Source organism: Drosophila montana, unplaced genomic scaffold (genome assembly GCF_035044405.1).
Source record: "Drosophila montana isolate Dmon_TW-CO22-7 unplaced genomic scaffold, ASM3504440v1 contig_2583_1, whole genome shotgun sequence".
Lineage (NCBI taxonomy): Eukaryota > Metazoa > Arthropoda > Insecta > Diptera > Drosophilidae > Drosophila > Drosophila montana.
Window position 1 is genome coordinate 1116008 of NW_026997446.1, and position 23693 is coordinate 1139700.

Consider the following 23693-nt stretch of genomic DNA (forward strand, 5'->3'; position numbering starts at 1 on the left):
ATATTAATATTTTATTTTTAATATTTATTCTTAGCTTTGTTTTGAGGTTAAGTATATTTTTTATTATTTGGAAATCTCGTTTTACATTCTCATTTTTAAATTTTATTTTTACCTGTTGCTTTTTAATTTAGTTTCTTGAGTTTCCTTTCTTTCAGCTTTTATATTAATGTTCCATTTCTCAACTTGCTTAGATGCTAGGTTGAGTCTATTTTATTTACAAATTTTTCGGTGAGTTCCATTCTAGGATTTTATTCTAATTGTTTTTTATTCATGAACAAATTTGAAATAATTTTTAATTTTACATTTTCGAATTTTATTTAAAATACTTTATTTATTGGAAGTGAACCAAATTATTTGTATCGGTAACTGTGCCCAAAACAACATAATTTAGGTTTAATTTATTGAGAGGAACTTTTTATTTGTTTTAGCCCACATTTATGCTATATTGTGTGAATATATACTATTCGTCTAAAAGTATGCAGCGATAGGTACGGGTGTCTATCTTGTTATACGCCAAAACAAAAGGCGGTCAAATAAACAAATATTTATATTGACCAAAACAAAGAGTTAAGAAGTGCGGCTATGAGCAGAGAGCTCAATAAAAAAAGCCTGCGAGCAGTTGTGGACCGAAGAGAGGTTAAACAAATTTTAAGTTTCGTTTAAAATCTGGTTTTCTTGTGCTGCAGAGAGTGAGAGTGTTGAGAGGCGGTTCGATCTGCTGCTGGAGGAGGAGGGTCAAAGGTGCAACTGGATCGAGTTATCGAGAGATGCGAGAGCGACAATAAAATTGTCCAGATTGACAGAGACAAATGGCTCAGAGCATTAATTGAAACGGAAATGTGCTGAAGAGTGTTGACAGCAGGTGCTTTATTGAGTTGGAATCGGAGTCGGAGTCGGATTTGGTGGCGGGCACACGTGATGGATGCTGGCAGCGCATAGAATCATTAATTCAATGTGAAGTGAAGACAAAGCCACAGAGTGAATCAACTGACACTTGACCCCACAAAAGCCAAACGAGTCGCGGCCTTGACAATGAGGCGCTGTTGTAGCATTTCGATTTTTTCGATTCGATTCGATTCGAGTGAACGCAGCAATGGCCCCAAACCCAAACAACCAGCTTGTGTTTATCTAGGGCCGCTCTAACTATCGAATTGCTGTCGCTTGACAAGCAGCATCCACAACAACAACAACAACAACAACAACAGCAGCATTAGCATTAGCAATTTTTTAAGCTGAGCCAAAAAACAAACACGATCGACATATACTTAGAAGTATAAATAGTTGGCGTCTCGGCGGCGTTGCCTGCATTCGCGCGAGCCACGTTGCTGGCAGCTATAAAACATAAAACATTATTATACATATATTCTTTAAGGTTTTTTTGCCCCTCTCTGCCTAGAAAAATGGTAAGCGCTGCTTGTCCGCATGCATTATTACATTTATTATTCGGATTGTGACTTTTAGCGTTTGTTTATTTGGACTCTGCTGGCGGCGGCGGCGCTTTGTCTGCATTGGGCCAAGGCGGATGTTTCGCAGCTGGTTCAGTCGGGCAATGGATTTGTCTACGATGTGCCCAGGGTCAGCGAGCTGGAGCTGGAGCTGAACAATGAGTTTCCCACGGGCCAGGAGTTTCCCCAAGATGCCATACCCGTCGCCCCCTCCGATGCAGAGCTGGGCCAGCTTGAGGAGCAGGAGCCGGTCGCCGATGAGAGCGCTGCCTATGCCTCGTCCAAGAGTCATGGATATGCCTACCGAGTGCCCAGCAGACGCTTCAAGAGCTAAGCTCTCAATCCATTTAGCTAGATATTACTTTGTACCAAAGTCCTAACACAATAAAATTTAAAAACCAAATCAAATATACTCTTGCAGACATTTTACTATATAAGCTATAGAGCTATAAGATCAAATTTTTTTGTAGCTGTTAAGATTCTGCTGATATGCTTAGATTGTAGTGAAACATTCTACTCTTCTACTTATATTCGATTTGTAAACTTCGTGTAGACTTCAGCTGCATGAAACTTTGATTAAGATATTTAAAGAAAGAATTTACAGTTTTTATCTATACTTTCTTTAGCGGCTAAGCAATATAGTTATTCCAGTCTGAAGATAACAAGAACTGCTGAGTTTCATCAAGATTTCCTTAAAATTAAGTCCCTAGTCTAACGGACTCGACAGTTGCTACTGATCTAGAATATATATGCTTTATTTAGACGCGATTCTCCTTGCACAGTTCGTGACAAAAGTATAATAACCACTTGTATTAAAGCCACGTTCAGGGCAATTGTTTGTTAGCCTTTCACCAGCCAAGGGCCTAGGCTTGCCTTGGACAGCGCTTAGAATAGAAACGATATTGAAACACACACAAAGATGTGGCTCTTGCTCTCAATCCTATGCTGTTTGTGTACAAAACAAAAAACCAATAATTTAAAAATATTCAAACAAAATACAAACCGGTTGCAGTTCGAGAAGTCAACGACAAATTTGCACATGTTGCTGGAATTTTGTATACTTGCGCCTATAAATTTGTGGGAAGTGCACAATTAATTAAATTATATTTACATAAATTACGCCACAAATTGTGGCTAAATGCGAGCAGTGCGAAACAAGCGCATGCCGCAGCAATCGCTTTTCAAACATTTCGGTTATCGATCAAGCCGCTGGCGGTTCAACAACCCGCATTAATTAGCTAAGCCAAACGAAGATGTCTTGAAATCAAAGTATGCAAACAAATAAGGCCGCTCAAGTGGAGTGTGCCTGACTTGGAAATACCCTTTACCCACTCTATTCCATGTTTGGTGTTTAAGCTCTTGTAATCTTTGAGATATTTCCTTAAAAACAATAATTAACATCGATTATTATCGATTTTATACAAATCGGAGACAATTATCTTTTGTATATAACATATAAAACTGCGTTTCTTTAGCTCATAAAATCTATGAGATAAATTCAAAAATTAGTTTTCCATATTTATCGATTGTGGTAATGTGCTAAGATTTATCGATCATTTATAACATACTCCCCAGCTCATATAATCTACGAGATAAGTTCGGATTATCTGAACGGAGATATACATCACTAATAACATTTTCTCTTTCTCTTATAATCTACAAGATAAGTTCAATAACCCTTTTTCGATTTTCATATAACATACGAGATCAACTAGAAATAATATTATTGATTTTTATCGATTGTGGTAATGTGATGTGAGTTATAGATGATAACATACTGGCAGCTTAAAGAGGCTTTCATTGATTTTTATAGTTTGCAGTAATGTGGTGGGAGTTATTGATCCTTTATAGCAAACACTCTAGCTCATATAAATTTGAAGATAAATTTTTATCGAACTTTATAGGCTGCGGGGAAATAAAATAAGTTATCGATCAATTCACATTTCTAGTCACGCTGGAAGTCTGCAACCGATACATCACATAAGCATAACACCCATTTTCAATAAGTATAGGGTATTTGAAAAGTGATAGTTGAAACGACAGCACAAGAACGAGATGCCTGAGCAGAGCTGCTTCAAATACAATCTTAACTGATCTTCGATCTGCTCGTAAACTCTTTTGTGGCTCCCAATTAAATAAGTCAACTCGGTTTAAATGCGGGCAAATGTGTCGCAGTTTACGGCGTATCCGCTTACGTTTGCCCTAAAGATTCACGTGGGCTGAGCTGAGCTGACAATTTGATAGGTGGCACAGTTTTGATGTGTGTCTTAAGTACTTGTTTAATCCGAATCCGAATGCTTCCGCAAGCTTTGAAGCGACAACTTTATTGTGTGTGCGCGCGATGTTTTGTCAAGGGGCGAGGGGAGGGGAAGGGGAAGGGGGGAGGCCATGAAATGCTGACCACTCCAACTTCTTGAGACGGTAATTATTATAAATGAAGTCGAAATGATTTATGACAGGCAGCGCAGTGCGCTTACAACGCGACCAGCGGCCAGCGGAACTCAAATGCTATTTGCCCAGCTCGGAAGTGTGGTATTGTTATTTGGCAACAAGCATAAATAGATGGCTAACTTTGGCACGCCGAAATTGAAATACCCTTGCAGATAGATGGCTGAATGTTGGGTGGGTAAGTGTGGAGAATTTGTAGCTCTTAATTATTGAGTTTGGTGAACATATTTTAGAGAAACGTACATGCTTACCATACAGAATTCCAAGCAACATTCAATTCCGAAAGACTCTTTCTTCGGAGTCATATGATATGATGGTCCGTTGTTGACTTAAGATTTAGGGGCATAGTTAAAATAGTAAGTAGCAAATTTAGTTGACAACGTTTTGATTAAATAATTCAAGCAATGGCGGCAAGTTTGGGGTTTGAATCCCTGGAAGATAAATGACTGAATAAATAGCTAAAAATAGGATGACACGCAAAAAAAAAAAAAAAACTTTAAGACCGATTTTAAGTAAGACAGCTATAGTATATAAAAGGCATTTTATTATTTTTATTATTATTTATTATTATTATTTGTTATTTTTATTTATTATTATAATTATTTTTATTATTATTTTGTTTGATCTTTAATTATTATTTTTTATTATTGTTCATTATTATTATTTTTTATTATTATTTGTTATTATTATTTTTAAAAATAATTTTTTATTATTATTTTTTATTATAATTCTGTATTATTATTTTTTATTACTATTTTTTATTATTATTTGTTCTTGTTATTTTTAAAAATATTTTTTATTATTATTTTTTATTATAATTTTTTATCATTATTTTGTATTATTATTTTTTATTACTATTTTTATTATTATTATTTATTATATAAAATTAATGCTTTCAGAGATGTACTCTTCCAAGCGTTACACACTTCATGACCAACTTATAATACCCTCTGCGAGCGTATAACAAGAATACAGTTGCTTTGAGGTTGTTTTATGACGACGTTGATGAAAATGCTCGGAGAGCATTTATCTTGACGCCGTTTGTAGATGGCACCAAAAGAAAAAACAACAACAACAACAATCGAGTCGCAAACAAAACTTGGCTTAAATATTGCATAATGACTACAGACAAAGATACAGATACAAAGAATGCATGTGTATGTGTATGTATATATATATATTAATCGATTTAAATAATAACAATAATTGGCCTTTTGAGCCACCATGGACAGTGGTGGCTCACGAAGTTAGAATTGTGAGTATAAATAAACAGGTGCCGCTGTTATTGGTCAATCATTGAACGTCTTCGAGTCCAAGGTGTAACATGGTGCGTGCCGCCTACTCGGCTGAACTACTCCCGCAGCTCCAAGCTGAACTCTGACACTGTTGTCTTTTGATTTTTGTAGAACGCATTCCTTAGCCTCGCACTGGCCTCTTGCCTGCTGGCCCTGGCCGCTGCCGATGTCTCCCACCTGCCGCTGGAGCAGCTCGAGCAGCACCTGGAACACGAACATCACTATGGCTATGACTATCCCAAGCCGGTAGTGCCATTTGTCATAGCCAGCACGACGACGGCTGCGCCTACGCCCGCGCCCACCTACCTGCCACCGCCACCAGCCACGCCCGCTCCCACCTACCTGCCACCGCCGCCACCCACACCTGTGCCCACCTACCTGCCACCCCCACCGGCTACCACCACAACGACGACGCCTGCCCCGACGCCCGCGCCCACCTATCTGCCGCCGATCATTGTGCCAGAGCCGGAGCCAGAGCCGGGCTATCACTATGACGCACCCGCCGAGCCCTTCATATTCTAAGCCAAACCACTTTCCACCACTTTGTTTGTTGACCCGGAATGCTGTTATTTCTCCCGTTTGCCTAGTCGTTGGTATTATATAAGTTCCGATTTAATTAATAAATCACGTTTGTTAGCTAATTGTTATACCGATATCGTCTAATTCCCAATCACCATCAATTGTTCAAAATAACCCAAAATTGAACTGAAAATTATCTTATTGAACCGCGACGGCTGCTCTGCATATTCATGAGTCCCAAATGCGAGGGGTCTCGTGTTTTGTTGTTATAGACCCAATTAAGAGCGAAATTCGTTTTAATTATTTTCACCCAAAATAGACGTGGGGTGCCAGAGCAAAAGTCAGGTGTGCTCAACTGGGAAATACCCTGGAAATACCCTGAATAGAGCGGCGAGGTTTCTCTTCTTCCATTAAACGTAGACTATAAGAAAAGAGTTCCTTTTTAACTGAGTTAATTATAGTCAGATCATAGTCAAATTTTCAAGTGTAAGATTTGGCATAAAAAAAAGAGTGTATATACAAAGTCCCAAAGCTCTAACTTTAATATGGAATTGGAATGGAGAGAGGTATCTAAAAGATGATATATTTTATACCTCCTAATATTATGCTAGAACCTTCAACCAAGTTTTGTGTATCTAGCTCTCAAAGTCCTCGAGATATGCTTAAATACCCATAACTCAAAATCGATGATTTATCGATATTTATCGATAGTTATGATTAACAAGTCAAGTCTTTAGCTCTTGTAATCTTAGAGATCCACGAACTCACAGAGAAGGACAGACAGCTGGAGATGGCGGCCCGATCAGGAAAATATATAAGGTAAGATGATTTCTCTTTCTGTGACACACATTCCCATTGAAACCATTCACCTTTTTGATCATTTTCAGGGTATCATAAAGACACGGCAATAATTGGCCACGGCTTCAAGTTCAAGAAAACCAAGAAAAGTGTGAAGCAGGCAAATTATGCGCTGGCCTTTGTCTCTTGACGGCGACACAAACAACAAGTATTAATTATTTCCCCAAATATTTAGCTGGAGCCGCAACTTTGGCCACTTTCAGCTGCAACAGCGTATAAAAGCCTAAACCCCAACAAGCTAAGGCATTACTTCCAGTTGTCAGCAAAGCGCAGCAGCAACTGCTTTGGACAGCCCCATTAAAATGGTAGCTAATATTTTGCCTGAATCTCGCTTTCCTCTTATTAATTGCCTTGCTTCTTTTTTAGAAATCCTTGTGCCTCCTGCTGGCCGTCTTGGCCATTTGCGCCAGTGGACGCGCCGACGTCTCCCACTTGTTCGGAGGTGGCAATCATCAGCACCACGACTCGCACCACGACTCGCATTATGATTCGCACCACGATTCCCATCATGACTCCCATCACGACTCACATCACGATTCGCACCATGACTCACATCATTACGATCCGCATAATCACGACTCGCACCACCACGACTCGCATCAGGATAGCCATGGGTACCACCAGGACGCGCACTCGCAATCGCACAATCATGATTCCCATCGCAATCCCGGCCTGCACTTCGATCTGCATTTCGATGCACTGCGCCAGCATCAGCCCAAATCTGATGCACCCAATGGCTACAACTATGTGGCACCACCCGCACCACCTGCACCGCAGCCCAAGCCGGAGTATTTGCCACCACCGAAGCCAAGCAACACGTATCTGCCAGCGGCTAAGCCGGAAACCAAGTATCTGCCACCTAAGGTGGCGCCCAGCTTGCCACCACCGCCACCACCACCGCCGGTGAAGACGCCCAAGGCGGAATACTTGCCACCACAGAAGCCACGCAGCAAGTATCTGCCACCTGCTCAGCCTGACAACAAGTACCTGCCACCTGCAGGAGAGCCTGCTGGCAAGCCACAGACCAAGTATTTGCCACCCAAGATTCCACCAAGCCTGCCGCCACCACCTCCACCGCCAGCCACAGCAGCGCCCAAGGCCACTTACCTGCCGCCTGTGGAGCCAAAGGAAACCTATCTGCCACCCGCCCCACCCAAGTCCAACTATCTGCCACCCGCCCCGCCCAAGTCCAACTATCTGCCACCCGCACAGCCGGAGTCGCAGTACTTGCCACCCGCTCAGTCGGCGGAGGCACGTGCGGCACAGCCAGAGCCAAGCTTTCACATTCCCATACCCTCGTATGCGCTGCCCCTGAGCCAGTCGGCATCGCTGCCAGCTCCATCTGGGCCGGGCAATCCGGGCTATCAATACAACCAGCCGCTGCGCCGCTTCAAGTTTTGAGCTCTACAAATTTAATTTTAAGTTGTGCGAATAAAATATATTACAAAATCTACACATTTACATCGAATATGCTGTTATTTAAATTAAGCGATCGATAATTATTTGGATCTTCAGGCAATTTGGAGGTAATTTACATTATTTCAATTAAGCTCAAAAGTTTTCTCATTTACAGCACACAGCATGAGATTGAAATATGATGCAAGCCAAGGCTAATTGTAAAAGATATTACAGATATGCACTAATTGAGGTAAAGTATATAAGATTTGCTGAACTGGCAGATACCCTGTTCGAAGTAGTCAAAACTTATATCTACTGTTTAATACAAGTCTTGGACTTTCAATAAATATAAGTTTGGCCTAAGTTTGAAATAGCAATGTCTACTTTAAGCTACAGTCAAGAAAAAAGATGCGGGTTTGAATCCCAAGGTTCGAACCGGCAACCTCACAGAAGGGATTATTAAATAACTTCTGTGTTTATTTTCGGATCGTCTACAAACAAGTTCCAAAATAACATTAGCTACTTTTAACGTAAGCCTAATATTAACTTATCCTAGTCAAGTTTAAGGATGAAAAGTCGGGGGTTCGAACCGGCAACCTCACAGCTCAGTACAAAGAAGAGTTCATTGAATAACTTATGGGTTTATTTTCAGATTGTCAACAAACAAGCTCTTAAATAACATTGGCTACTTTTAACGAAAGCCTACTGATAACTAATCCTAGTCTAGTTAAAGGGTGATAAGTCGGGAGTTCGAACCGGCAACCTCACAGTTAAGTACAGAAAGTAGATTATTGAATAACATCTATGTTTATTTTGTTATTCTCATGTAATCAAACTAGGTCTAGCTCTATGCAGGACGGCTTGTTTCAGCTTGGGAAAACTGATTTGGAGTTCAAATCTCAGGCTAGCGAAGGGATGACCCGCCAAGGGCTTGAACCGGCAACCTTAAACCTCATTGAATCACGTCTGTGTATATATTTTCATATCTCTATGAACTTTTCTTGCATTTAAAGTTGAATTAGTATATTTTATAGCTTTATAATCTGCTCCAATTCGATGGAAAGCCAGCCGTGAATTACATCAAACGCTTTGTCGCGCTGCGAACGCATCTTTCGACAGTCGAAGCGAAAGCGATTAAAGCTAATTGGCCATTGTCTAAGGTCAGCTTTCGATATATTGGCTTTCGATATACCCCACTCAAAAGAAAAGGGTCATCGAGCGACTCTGCGCCCAATCAAACGCCGTCGCAGTCTACTTTAGAGACCCGAAGCACGCGCTACGCGCCGCATCGCGGCCTCAGCTTCGACACTTGCAGCTATAATTATAATTGTCTGGTGTGGATTCGAAAATGAATAATGATGGCAATGGATATTGATTGGTTGGTCTGTTACACAAAACATTAAACAAAATCGCTAATTGCCAATTGCAGCCAAAGGCAGCGTCGTCGCTTTTGTTGACCTCTTTCAGTCCCGAGATCCGAGCGGCCCGATGTCGACTGAGGCCAATCGATTGTATTGGCTCTCGATCTTGGCCAAAACTAGTGTATGCCATAAAAAAAAAAATCAATAAAAATGTTCGCTAACTCTTAACTATGTGGGGACTTCCAAAGCAAACGTAATTTTAAATACTCATTTTCAAATGGGAGGCGTTTATAGCTGCCGGCTATAAAAACCAGAGTAGGCATAGTTTTGTTTGCCGCATGTTTAATACCCTTGCAAAGATGTCTGGTAATCTGAGCAGATTAAAGATATATTTTCTCAACTTTTCACAATTTATTAGCTCAGCAAATTGATGTTGATCAAAGACACTGATATACTCTACTAGGCTGCAAGTCCCAAAGAAAAGTGGAAGGCCAACTCTTTGTCTTAAAGGTGCGGGTCGTTAATCTAGTTTAACATCCTTTAAGTATCCTTGAAACCAGATTTGGACTCTTTTTAATGCAACAATTAAATTCAATTAATTAATTTACAATTTCTTAACCATCTAAAAACATTACATACTTCGTGAAGAGTAGGCTATGGCCTTCTGTAAGGGCATCTATCGCCTTATTTGATACATTTGCACAGATGTCCATTCCTCGAGCTTATAATTAAGTGCAGATTTAATGTCCGCTTCGTGCAGAGCAACAACAACAAAGACGCATAAGGCGATTGAAAATTCAAAGAGAATTAATAGAATTTATATGCGAATAAAGGCAGCTCAGGGGTGAGACAAAAAGTCGCTTCGACAACGCATCCGAGACGAAGACCGAGATGAAGACTGAGCTGGAGACCGAGTTGATGATCGCTCTATTGCGCGCTCGGTTCTCGCTGTTTGTATAAATAATGAAGCACTTGCCGGAAACTGTATCATTTCAGAGCCAAGCATCGCACCGAGAACGTTGTCTCACAGCCCAGCTAAAATGGTTAGTTAGCGATCCTCTCATCTCATCTCATCCTGATCTGATTTAATTCTCTTGTGCCATTTAGAAAGTCCTTGTGCTAACTCTGCTCAGCCTGGCGCTGGTTGCCGCCGATGTCTCGCATTTGTTTGGCCACGATCACCAGCACGAGGAGCACACGCATCCTGGCTACAATTACGAGCCGCCGAGCATTCCCTTTGAGCTGCCAACGCCCGCCGCCGTTTATCTGCCGGCAAAGGAGCCGGAGCCGGAGCCCAGCTACTTGCCACCAGCACAGCCCAAGCCAACCTATCTGCCGCCCGTGCAACCCAAGCCGACCTACCTGCCGCCCCAGGTGGTGCAGCCGGAAAGCAGCTACTTGCCACCTGCCCCGGTGGTGCCCACCTACAAGATACCCATTCCCTCGTATGCCGCACCTCTGGAGCCGGATAACACATATTTGCCACCGCTGGAGTTTGTCGAGCCGCACAGCGAGGATGGATATCATTACAATGCACCCGCCACGCCCTTCTTCTACTAAGCCCACTCTTAACCCATGTTAGCCATGTTTTCCGCTTGATATGTGTATATACTCATATATGTTTTATGTCTATCTGTAAATTGTGATTGTAAATTGTCCAGCTATTTATTTATGACAGAGCTCCAAATGCAACTAAAAAAATATTAAAAAGCATCAAATTCGAAACTCTAGATTTTGAGGGAGAAATCCTCCATTCAATATTGTTGATGCTTAACTCAGTGTATGCATTTTTATATCTTATTAATTTTAATATTTAAAATATAACAACAATTCTTCAAATTTTTAAGTTAATTTTCTGCTGAATGGGAAAAGTCCTCTACGCAATATCACATATTATATTTATGAATAAAAATATGTATTTATTCAAATAGGCACAAAACAAACAGAAGCTTCAGCTTAAACTTTGAACTTGAGGTTCAGTTGTGTTGGGGAAAAATCCTCTCTGAGATATTATAAATTTTATGAAATTATTGAAGCTTTAGTCAGCACAGCAATTAGAATATTCATATTTATTATTTATATTTATTTATTTAAAACAATAAGAAACTTAACTTGTGGGGGGACAAATCCTCTCTATGATATTATATATTTTATAAAATCATTGAATTAATTTGAATATTCATATTTATTATTTATAGCTGCCGCCCGGAATATCAAAAAGAAACGTAACGTCAAGCTTTGAACTTGAACTTCTGTTGTGTGGGGAAAATCCTCTTTGAGATACAATTACGAGTGCTCAGCTCGAGAGCCGCGACAGCATAATTACGCGTCATCGAATACAACTGAATGTATATAATACTCAAACAAAACACTCACCACCAAAAAAACCGTTTCATTCATTCATTCATGTGGGCTGTGCTCGAGATCGAACACCCACAACCGGAGTCGGATGTCGTGATGGTATGTCCAAAATTCTTGGCGTATTGCGTGCTGATTTATTGGACCGTTTTTGTTCGTTTGTTAATTCGCGTGAGTAATTGCAGCCAAACAAGCCGAAAGGCCGATTCCGTATGGCTTTTACCCCCCGCCGGAGCCGATGATTTATGGCATTCGCTTGGTCAGCGGATCACAGACGCTGCCATTGTCTCTCGGGGCAAAAGGTGCGAAGAGCTCTGTCAGCGTGAAAGTGAAACTGATGCCAGCAGGAAATAAATAACGAGCTCTGCGCCAATTTGGCTGGCACTTGCTCTGCGGCAACTTGTTGTTGACAAAATTAATACATTTTCTGTATATGTTAATTGTGATCTTATGATCTAATGCCGAATTATGCGCCGGCTATGGAACCAGTTCGCCAGCCCGATCCACACACGCTCCTAATGCTATGCTAATTAATTAGATAATTTCGCTTGAATGCCTTAAATGTTTTCTTATTGTCTATCTGTGCAATAGTTATTGTCATCAGCACTGCATAAATACTTATAAATATATGCATAGCAGCATAAATTATACTTGAGCTATTAGCGCTTGCGATTCCTAAGAGCCGAATCAAGCTATTTCTGTTCACTTTGCAACTGGTTTCTAATAAATATATATTGCATAAGGCTAGAATTTGATAAGACGAGCATTTTAAAGAGAAAGGTTTCCACGAATTCCAAACATCTGCGATAAAACAGTGCGTATGCGCAATAAATCGATTCTTTCTCAGCAGCAAATTTGCTTGATATGAAAAAATGTAAACTGAATACAATTTATTGTACAAAGCCCTGATTTAATTTACACCCGAGATATTGACATTAAAGGTTCAAAAATGGTTTATTTTTGAATCGATCAAATCTCGCAAAAATTATTATGCATCCCTTTGCCTTTATTTATTTATTTGACATGATTGCAGAGATTCGAATAAGTCTAGCTTAGTGAACTTAGTTTAACTGAGATTTATATTATATTTATTTGTATTTAAACACCAAGGCAATTTTCGTGAAAATTATAGTGTACGCCCTTGCTTTTTTTGACATTTCGGCCAACATTTTATTTAAATTTGTTTTTTTGAATGTCAATTGATATTATTATATATTCTATTCTAATATAGCTCAAAGCTCGGGATATATTATAGCTATAGACATTTAAAGTTCTAACACGGTTGATTTTAGAATCAAGATAATTTTCGCAAAATTCTTGGCTTTTTTTTATAAATATCGATAGTAGTTTTTACATCCAACTTAATTTGCCCGAGACATTAACATTTGATCTTTAAATTTGGTTTATTTCAGAATGGAGAATCGAGCTCTAAAAAATGGATATTTATTTGATGTTTACCATAAGCTTGCGCATTCTGCAGGGACTCGGATCTTTAGGTTCAACAGGACTCCATTCTTGGTATGTTTATCAATGAGGTTGAGGTCAAATAGGAACCATTTTCTATTTCTTTCGTAACACAGATTTTGCTGGCAAAAACAAAACAAGCTGAAACTCGATCCAATTTAATGTAGACATAAAAAACGATTTTTCAGGCAAAGAATTTCGCATCTACGAATAAAATGGCTTCAGAACGGATCTTTGCTATCAATTGGTATGAATAAAAACAAAAATAAAAAAATTCTCAGATCGAGCTTTGTTGCGCTGACATATTTCAATTCTCATTCTCAGCTATATAATATACAAACTTTGAATGCATAAATATGAAGTCCGATGATGCCCTTGCTTAATTCAAAAATATAATCTACTTTTAGGCTGGCTTTAACACATCCAAAAGATATGCTGTAAGTTTTTCATTGTCATAGTATAACAGTTTGAATTCAAGCTGGATTTTGGTAATCTCTTCAAGTCAATTCGTGTAGACATATCGGAGCATGCCTTGCATAAAACCAATCAACAAATTTGCTCTCCTTTGCGCGTCCGCGTAATATTCCATTGTGAGATGTGCAGATCATTGCAGAACAAAGCATTTGCCCGGCTGAGATATCAAGTTGTGGACATGCTCATGTAAGAAATTGTAATTAATCAAATCAAGATTGAAGGTCAAGCTTGCGGCTGTCGTAATTATTCTGAAGGAGCCTCCACGCGGAAGTCTTACAGCAATCGATTGACGCCCAAGCAGCAGCCATTAACACCACGGCATTGTCATAAATCGAATCAAATCTGTGATCGAGTGTGGCGCAATAAAAATGGGCAATCAATTCATCAATCATCAATCAAAAGCACTTGGCCGAGAGCCAGCTGAGAGATGACCACCACAGATGACAGACAAGCGGAGCGGAGCCGTTAGAAAGGCTCCTTAACTCATTTGTTTGCACTTTTGGAGACGATCTAGCTGCTTAATCTAGACAAATAACATCGAGATCGTAAACCGGTTAATTTAATTTATTTTGAAAGTATTTTAGCAGATTTGCGTATTTGTCTTTGACGCGGCGCAGCTCGTTAAACGACATTAACAAAAAAAAACAGCCACCATTCCAAGTCGCAACTTATAAAACTATATAAAATATTATGGCTCCCGAAAGTTCACAAGATAAAACAAAAGTGCTGCAGTCGGCCGTGTCCGACTAGTACATACCCTGCAGCCGTTGCAAAGCTTCCAGCTGCCTTCTATAATAGTGTAATATAAGCAGAATAACATGTAAAGACTTCTCCTTGCCCCACATTCTTGCCTTACTTCGCTATTTATAGTCTGATTTTTCAGCAATTTTCAGGGCTTAAGTGTGACTTGCTAAATAGTGTATATACCAAAGAGCAAGGCTCTACCTTTATTAATAAGTAACTTATATAATTCTAAGGGAAAAGGGGTGTATACTCTAAGAGAATCCACAAACCAAGTTTGATATATCTAGCTTTTATAATTCTCGAATCGATATTCATCGATCTTATGAAAGTCGGAGTAGTTATCGAAAAAGAATTGTGTTATTTACAATTAATGATAAGAAATTATATATTATTTTTTAAAGAAGAGTCTATCAAGTCAGCGCTCAACTTGTTCCTCTCTATAAAAACCATTGCGCAGATTATTATTTTAATTATTTAGCTGGCAGACAGCTTCCGTATGCAAATGGTACTCAGTTCCCATAGAGACGAGTACTGCACGTAGCAGGTCTTCATATCATCAGGTTTCGTGATTAATGATGAGTAACTATTGGTCAGTTGGAGTAATAAGAACGCCTCTGCGTGCATTGTTCGACACAGATTTCTTGTATATCTTATTATTGTTGTTTGACTTTGATGCGAGCTGTGAATGGCATAATTACAGTCATGCTTCGATATGGCATATCATGCACAGACCTTGGCCGTGCAAATGAAACATTACCATATTCATGTGGTTCGTTTTCTTTACAAATAATTTATCTTTATTTATTTGAGTTTGCAATTCAACAATAACTAAATACTTTGTTTCGATGCGATTTCGTCTTCCGAACTTCATTTGTCTCTTTGTACTTTGATGTTTAGTTCTTATTTTCGTTTTCGTGGGAAAAAACGCCATTGATTAGGGTTTGGTTAGTTTGGATAGTTGAGTTGATAGTTGAATGGAAGCTGAACAGTTTTCTGTGATAATGTTTGCTTTTTGGCTACTGCTAACGATTCCGATAGCAGTTCCATGTGTGCAGACAGTAGTAGTAGATGTAGTAGTAGTAATAGTAGAAGAAGTAGTAGGAAGCGGGATCGGGATCGGGAGCGGGAACGGGAGCGGGAGCGGGAGAGAGAGGATATATATATGGTATGTAAATAAAAAAAAAGGCAAAAACAAATAAGAAATCATATAGAAATTATATATATTAAATAGACAAAGTTAATTGCTAGGCATCCGCCCCTCTTTAGTAGCGGCGCTGACGATAGAAGCGCCTTACATAGACTGGACGACGGTACTGATAGCCGGACTGGCTGCTGTACGCATGCCCGGGCACCTGATGCTGCTGGGCCAGGGGCGGCAGGTATTGGGCGCGCTGCAGAATTGGCTGCTGGGCATAGGCGATCGGCTGGGCCGCCACAGCGATGGGCCGTGATATGGGACGCGGCAGCGGCGCAACGGACAGCTGACGTGGCGCGGCGACTGGACGTGGCGCTGGGGCAGCAGCAGCTGGTCCTGGTGCCGGCTCCTCGATGTCAATGTATTCCGGTTCGGGTGTGGCAATGTCCTGCGGATTGGGTCCCTGTGTCGCCGAGTCGGGCAGCTGTGCGGCAGCCGCGCAGCCAACCAGCGCCAGAGCGATGAACACGAAGAATTTCTGCCGGAAACAAGAGCAAACATTTTTTCAAGTACACTTTAATTTTGCGGCCATTTTGGGGTTTATTTTAAGCTCCAGACTGGGCGCGAATGGAATGCACGAGTGCCTCCACTCGAGCCCGTCAGTTCGCAATGAAGCTGTACACTTGAGTTGGGGCGCACTTGAATCGCGTTCGCGTTCTAAGCTTTTCACACATGCCCCGCAAAGGTTTATAAATAAATATAAATGTATATATATTTATTTTTGCTTTGGTCACTTTAGTCCTTAGTACACTATGAGCACTGTTTATTCCTTGCTGGAGGATCATCACATACCATTTTGTTAAATTTTTGATATATTTATTTATTCGGTTGTTGGTTACGCAAAAATTTCTCGTCCAGAAGCGCACGAGCAATTTACACTCAAGAAGTTCAAAGCACAAATGATGATGAGCTGGGCAGTTTCTATGAAATTTATACTATATCTGGCCCGTCCGGTTCGCTATGTGGGTCTAAGAGAAGCAGCGCAAAGCGACGACCGCCAAAAATACCCAAAACACACACATACGGTGTTATAAATAAAGTAACAGCAACAGCAGCAGCAGCAACAACAACAACAACAACTTTAACAACATCAAACAAATTCAAATCAAAATTTAAATTATATAATATGATATTGGTTGGATAGAAACCACATAGCTAGAAGTGGTCACATGTCTGAGCATCTGCCGAATCGCTAGACACGGTCACAATCACAATCACAATCACAGTCGCAGTCACAATCACTTTGGTGTCGTCACGAGCCGTGACGCATCAGGCGAAGACACAACAAACCGACAAAGACCTAAACAAAAGAAGATAGTTGGCCCCTAAAGAGTTAACTCGATCAGACACACACACTCTCCCTCTCTCTCTCTCTCTCTCTCTCTCTCTCTCTCTCTTCTCTTTCTCTGTCATTCTCGGTTGGACTCTCTTGAGTGTGCTGTGCGGTGCTTGGCACGGCTCGTGGCTCATAAGTGAAGTTCGTTGCCTAAGTCTTTTGTATTGTTCGCTCCAATTTGCATAACATTTTGTAAGAACAATATTTTTAGCCAACACTTCGATGAAGTATAGCTCTCTAATTATGCAGATAGCTTGAAGTTTTTATTTTCGAATTTAGTGCCACATAAATCTATTGGGGCTGTAAAAATTAAATGGTGGGCCTGGCACATGTTTTGTCAACACTTGTGCTTAGCTGTGGCCGGGGGGAGGGGGGATATATTGTCTTTTACGATATGCTTCTTAATTTTTTGATCAACAAAGCTGAGGAGATTGTCTGCCCCATCGACAATTGTTTGTCTGCGCACTTGACCTCTGCTGCAAACAAATAGACAACAAACTAATAGACAACAAATTTAACGGCTTTCGGGGCATACGAATATCATTTCCGTTTTCGTGCATGTGTGTGGGGGAAATACATTCACCACAGCCTAAGCTAGAGATGAGCATGGATAACGATCTCTTCAATCAAATCGAGCTAAGAAAATGTTACCAACTTTGAGCTCAAAGCCAGTCGATAGTTTGTATGTAGAACAACATGAGATAAATGTGATAATATATAATGTCTTTGGATTTCGTGCTCGTGTTGGCCCATCTCTAGTCTGAAGTGTATCAGTTGAGGCTTTCAAATGCAGGCAACTTTTTTGGCATCAAGGCTGGCCTACAAACCTCAGAGCTAGTCGGCCATTTTGAATGGGAACATAAAAATGAGTTAGAACTTGGTCTCCATTGTATTATGTGTGTGTGACATCATGCCACGACGGGCTGCTGTGGCTGTTGCCTTTCACCTGCTCGGCGCCTTGATTAATTGAATCTTTGTCATCGAAAACATCGAAAACTAAGCAAACAGTCGAACGATGCGCACCGAAAATTAATAGTTGTTTTTACGGTTATTAGAAAATTGAAAAGTAATTAATAACGACTTTGTTGGCATATTAAATTTCGAGCCAAGCAAACTGAGCATCGATAAATCTGTCATTAGCCACGGGTTGCGTCAATCTTTCGACTGTCATTTCATATGGAAAACGGAAACGAAACAGGAACATTTGCAACGAGCTCACAATGTCGGTTAAGAGGCGTGCCAGATTTATGGAGTTGTTGTGCATTGAATTGGAGCGCATTTCAAGATATATATAGCCCAATTTTATTATTATTTTTATGGCAATAATCATCTAAAGTGAATATGTTTATCATTTCAGACGTTCAGCTTTGGCAGCACCGGAACAAAAATAAACTCGCACCAAATTAGCATAGTCAAAGATTTGAGAAACATCAATAAAATGAATAAAATGAAAATGAAAAGAACCGGTACACAAAAAACCTATCGCACAGCTAAATCAAAAGCCGTGAGCCGACCCGATGCCGGCAATCGAGACATGTGCCTAATATTTATGGAGCCCAATGTGTCGCATCATTAGCCAAATGCACCAAAAAAAAAGTGGGCCTAATTGAAAGTCGAGTGCCGCCAAATACGAGCATTAACCTTGCGTCTTAGGCAACGCCTAATTTAATTATAATGCTGCGAGCGTGGCGTGACACTAGTTCCAGGTAACATGATATATATATATATTGTATACGACCTGTTATCCGAGCCATGTTTATTGCTCGTTTACAAGCCAGATGCGGCGATAAGAACAATGCGCTGGCCAAAACGCTGTGGACAACAACAGCGGATTCCCACGTCTACAAATTATGGCTTAAAAGAGAGACACGCCTCGTTCTTCGACGTCGGCTGCCGGTTTTGGGGCTTTGCATTTGAATTGAGCTGTGTAAATACCAACAAATATGACAAATTTGCATGGCTGAGCAAAGTCATCGAGCGGTGGCCTATTGTCAACACAGCCAACACAGCCAACAATCGGGCAGCAGCTGTTTTGTTTTTCTTTAACATTTCAATCGGAACATGGCGTATGCGCAATGCCAAATTAAGTTGCTAGGTTAAACACTTCTACGTATCTTTAGCATAAATTGACAATAACTGCATGCTAAATGCTCATAAATTCAACAAAGCCAAGCCAAATTGCACAATTTAAATTAAATGTTGCCAGCAGGCCAGCCTTGGCCACATACGTTTTTATTAAATAAATTCTTTTGCCGTGAATTAGCCAGCCAATCTTTCGGGCCCGTCGTACTACATGGTGACTCGCTCCTGTCATTCACTCAAACTGATTTTGTCAAGTGTCCAAAACAATGAATCGTAAATAACTGACGTGTTTCCGCACATTCACCAACGCCAGCAGCAGCAGCAGCAGCAGTCCGCATTAGCATTATAAATATTCAATTAATAACGAATAAAGTAAAGCAGAAACGCAAACAACGAAATTATTGATACCCTAACTCAACTAAAGTATTTCTACATTGCATGGACGACGTGTGACAACATCAAGAAATTGTACTCAAGCTAGGTACAAATGTCAGATAAGTTCAACAACTTTTTTTACTCTCACTTTTCAAATATTTCAAATCAAAATTGTATGTCCACTTTTTTAGAATGTTAAATCTCACAATATTTGTGTTTCTTTTTGGTATAGTATAGAAAAGAATCAATTATTTTGTACTTAAATTAAATCGTTCGCACTTGGTTTAAATACGAAAAGTTATTTTAAGTTTTTACTTTGTGTGTAATGCCTAAATTCTTGGGTTTTTGGGATTACTTTAAGATGGTTTGAACTTAATTTTAAGGCTCTTTTTGTTATTTATATCTATTTATCTATATCAAAGCCGAAATGGACTTCGAGCATAAATAATGCTTATATTCAAGTACAAAATAGGCTCGACTTAAAACAATAATATACCTAATACGAACTTTAATCCCGAAACTATGCAAAATATTGTAAAAAAAAACATTTTTTTGTCCATTCAAGTCTTAATATTTGTATGGTTTTTCCATTAACAGGCTTGATTTATACTTAGTATGAGAATATTTAAGAAAGTTATAGACTAAACTAGAATATAATATGTATTTTTTTGCAGTCCCGCTTATTTTAAGTATACCAAATCTTATAATCAACTGTTTGCTCTTAATCCAAGCATTAATTAGCTTGTTTTTGCCCAATTTTTGTTAAGCTTAGGGCATGGAATAGTTTTAAAAGTTGAGCTTAAAAGTAAGAACATGGTTTTTCTCTCAGTGCACGCTGTATTTTGTCCGCATAACTCATAGTCAAGTAGACATGCGAGTATTCTAAAATGTGGCCAAAAACAGACAGATCAGATAGTTGGACTGACAGACTTGTAGAATGTTCAGAGTGCTCGAGTGATTTATAAATGCTTCAATAAATTGTATTTAAATGCCTGCTCGGGCAAATAAACAAATGTTGCCCATTCGCATTATTTCCGCCTCCGCATTTAGCCAATCACATGCAGTAAACAACTAATTGAGCTGGGCCAGAAGCCAGAAACGCTTGACCCAGACGACGGCAGCTGTTTTCTTTTTTTATTCCCAAAATGTCACACTGCTATTTTTATATATATTTCTCATACTCAATATTGGCGACACGCGCTGTGAAAGTTGACAGAGATTTTAAAAGTTAATTGGCATCGAATTAATTTATGCAAATTGGTCGAACCAGCATAGAACGGGCAAAAACAAGCTGGATCTAATCATTGTTTAACTTAGTAATTAGCTTTTATATCGCTGAAAAAGAAATAAAACTCAATAATTATGATGCCGGGCTGCCCGTTGGCCATTTAATATCAGCGATGGCCAAAACGCTTAACAATTTTCTTAGACACTTTGGCACCTTTTTTTCGTATTTCGTATTTTCGCGGCTGGCTCGTGCCGCAGTTTGACACTTTGAACTTTTGCACAAAAAAAAATAACAAATATTGAACAATTGATTATTGATTATTGACTATTGATTGATGCACAATTCTATCAATAAAACTTGAGCAGATAATTTGTACACTCAGCTGCCAAACTTGTTTAGCTGGCATTTGAGCCAGTTCGCAGCTGGTCTCCATTCATATTTTGTTGTTGGCTTTGGTGACAAATCTAGTTCATAGCTAAACATGAGCTGCCCCGCCGATAACTATCGATCTAACACTAAAAAGTCAACCCGTTCTCGTTCTGTCGGTCGATCTGGCCCCTGGCACTTAGCGGTAAGTAGCCAACAGAAACGGAGACTCGAAACTTGTTGATTTAAATGTTTATACTTATTTATCTGTCATTCAAGTTAATTTGTACAAATGCAAATGCCTTTATCTTTGTCCAGATATCAGTTAGCATATTTTTTTATATTCCGCATCCATTTCAAAATGGGCAGCCAGGGTATGATGGGCGTGTGCAAGGGCTTGTTACAGCCGGGAGAAGGCGACTTTGAGACAATTATGTTAGGTCTATATATCGATAAAGCCATCTGCCTAGCTAAAGACTTGAAACTAAAGATATAAATTCTCATTAAACATATCGATAATATTGACAATACCTTTCGATTTTAAAACAAACTATCTTGGGCTTAAAGTTTAGTAAGTAGTTTTAGTATGGCATATAAAGATTTAGAGTGAACACAAAATTTAAACAAATCCCATCTTTTAAGCTACGAGTCATGTGCTTTAGTATGTAAATATATTTTAGTATCATATTTGTGGCCTAAACATTTTATAAAGATTGAACAAGAGAGTGTATATTAGAAAGCACTTCACATGTATAGACAAGGTAAGAAGAAGCACAACTGAAGCATAAGTGTGTTATTGTTATATAAATGGAAGCTAGAATGTTAAAGAAGGCGGCTCGGCAATGGGATTAGGGTATCTGATAGGCGAGCATACCCACTAGATAACTCTTACTAAGTTTTTGTTGTTGTCTAAGCCGAGAACTCGTTTCGCTTAGGCAGACACGTGACGTAGCTTGGCTGGCAACCAAAAGGTTCTCTGCCGGTCCCGCCACAAAGTCTGGCCAAGATGTTCTGTAAAGTTCCTAACTAAGCGGTGTCAATGGCCCAGCTAATTGCGGCTGTAAAGGCTTATGGAGAGAGTGTGTGTGTGTGTGTGGATGAAAAGATAAGTAACTGCTGTGACATTGTTTCGCGTTGGCTGCCGCTTTGTTTGCGTCCGTGCAGCTTGAAAATGGCTTGAATGTGATTGTTGTGCGAGTGTGTGTGAGTGTGTGTGTAAGGCCAAGGTTAAAATTTGTAAAGAGATTGTAAACATTGGATAATTTTAATTTTTGTGGTTTCTTTCAGTCTTTCAGCCAGCCTCATTTGCATTTTTGGCGCTGCGCTGCGCTGCGCCGACTCGTCGTTGATTTGTGTTTGACACGTCTTATGGATTTTTCTTTGACAAGTGCCTGTCAGCGCTGGAGGCCCTCACGGCGCACGACGACGACGACGACGACGACGACGACGACGACGACGACGACGACGACGACGACGACGACGACGACGACGACCCACATTGCTGTTGTTGCTGGCCAGCTCCAGTTAAATTTGACCGCTGCACAAAGCACATTTGACGTGCCGTTAATTGTGTTTCACGACACAAAGCTGCTCGCCGGTTTCCTGCTGCCAGTCGACAATAGTTAACAGCATTTGCGTGACAAAAGCCACCCAGAGGCATCATGAATGGTCCGAATGGTCTGAAAGGTATATGCATCTATCATAACATATAACTATATATGCTATACACATTCGTCAATGAACTGCTTGTGAGGCATTGTAAAGATTTAATTGAATTTTAATAGCCAACAGAATGTTTTCCTTGATAATATGCTAATCTTTGGTAGGGCCTCAAACAATAAAAAATAAATAAAAAATAAAAGAAATCATATCAGTTACAAGAGCTTATATCGATTTAATAGCACATATTAATTATCACACAAGCATTGCCTTTATTCATTGTGAATAATTTAATGAAATAATAATAAATACATATAAAAATTGTCAACTGCCGCTTCGCTTGAACCAGCGTCTTCTTTCTTGTAAGTCTGGCGCTCAGAGAGAACAAACTCTTTTAGTTATCTATCTCTATATCCATATCTATATCTATATCCATACTATATCTATCATATATCATATCATATATCAATATATATATCTATATCTATATCTATATCAATTATATCTGTTATTTTTGAACAAAGGCTTATCTAATAAGCTGCTGACTGATTCGTTGTTCACGAGTCGGGAGTTTCGCCACAAGTAATTGCCATTTTTTTCTTTTTTCTTTTTTGATATTTTTAGACGCTAAACGATTTTGTTCGCGCTTCGTTTGTTCATTCAATTCATAATTGTTGTTGCTGTATTTGGATGCTACTTGGAGAAGATTTTGATTTATTTGCAATCACTTGAACGCTCAGAAGGTTAATTGTCGTTAAACGTCTATTAAACAATTGATTAATTTGCAGATAATGCGCTGCAATTGTGTAGAAAGGGGCGCGAGTTTTCGGGGAGAGGTATTATATGTTTTCTATATCGGTTAATCCCCCACTGCTAAGGAAGTTGGGTATTTTAAGAAATTAACCAAAATGAAAAATACTTCAATAATAACCAATCGGCATTCAAATAAATCTTTTCTTACTTTTCCAGTTGACCTTAAAACTTGAAGAAAACTTGTGCAGTTATTCGAATCCCTACGAATTCAAAAAGGTATCCATTTACTTATACTATCGAAATCTGGGGATCCCTACGAATTCAAAAAGGTATAA

General features: G+C 39.5%; 5 protein-coding genes across 5 annotated transcripts; 4 read left to right on the forward strand and 1 right to left on the reverse strand.

The window, feature by feature from the left end:
- Positions 1–582: 582 nt before the first annotated feature.
- On the forward strand, positions 583–1779 carry LOC135429063 (uncharacterized). The gene is made up of 2 exons (XM_064683240.1): positions 583–636; positions 1462–1779. Exons 1-2 carry the CDS (start codon positions 583–585, stop codon positions 1777–1779), a joined length of 372 nt encoding a protein of 123 aa, XP_064539310.1.
- A 3232-nt stretch (positions 1780–5011) lies between these two features.
- LOC135429064 (uncharacterized) lies at positions 5012–5710 on the forward strand. Its single transcript, XM_064683241.1, has 2 exons — positions 5012–5050; positions 5300–5710. The coding sequence occupies exons 1-2, from the start codon at positions 5012–5014 to the stop codon at positions 5708–5710; spliced, it is 450 nt and encodes a 149-aa protein (XP_064539311.1).
- Positions 5711–6497: 787 nt separating this feature from the next.
- LOC135429065 (uncharacterized) lies at positions 6498–7966 on the forward strand. Its single transcript, XM_064683242.1, has 3 exons — positions 6498–6526; positions 6822–6870; positions 6932–7966. Exons 1-3 carry the CDS (start codon positions 6498–6500, stop codon positions 7964–7966), a joined length of 1113 nt encoding a protein of 370 aa, XP_064539312.1.
- A 2249-nt stretch (positions 7967–10215) lies between these two features.
- Positions 10216–10884, forward strand: LOC135429066 (uncharacterized). Its single transcript, XM_064683243.1, has 2 exons — positions 10216–10278; positions 10432–10884. Exons 1-2 carry the CDS (start codon positions 10216–10218, stop codon positions 10882–10884), a joined length of 516 nt encoding a protein of 171 aa, XP_064539313.1.
- Positions 10885–15626: 4742 nt separating this feature from the next.
- Positions 15627–17503, reverse strand: LOC135429067 (uncharacterized). The gene is given in 3 exon segments (XM_064683244.1): positions 15627–16073; positions 16399–16469; positions 17479–17503. Coding segments are annotated over 3 exon segments (543 nt in total).
- Between the last annotated feature and the right edge of the window lie 6190 nt (positions 17504–23693).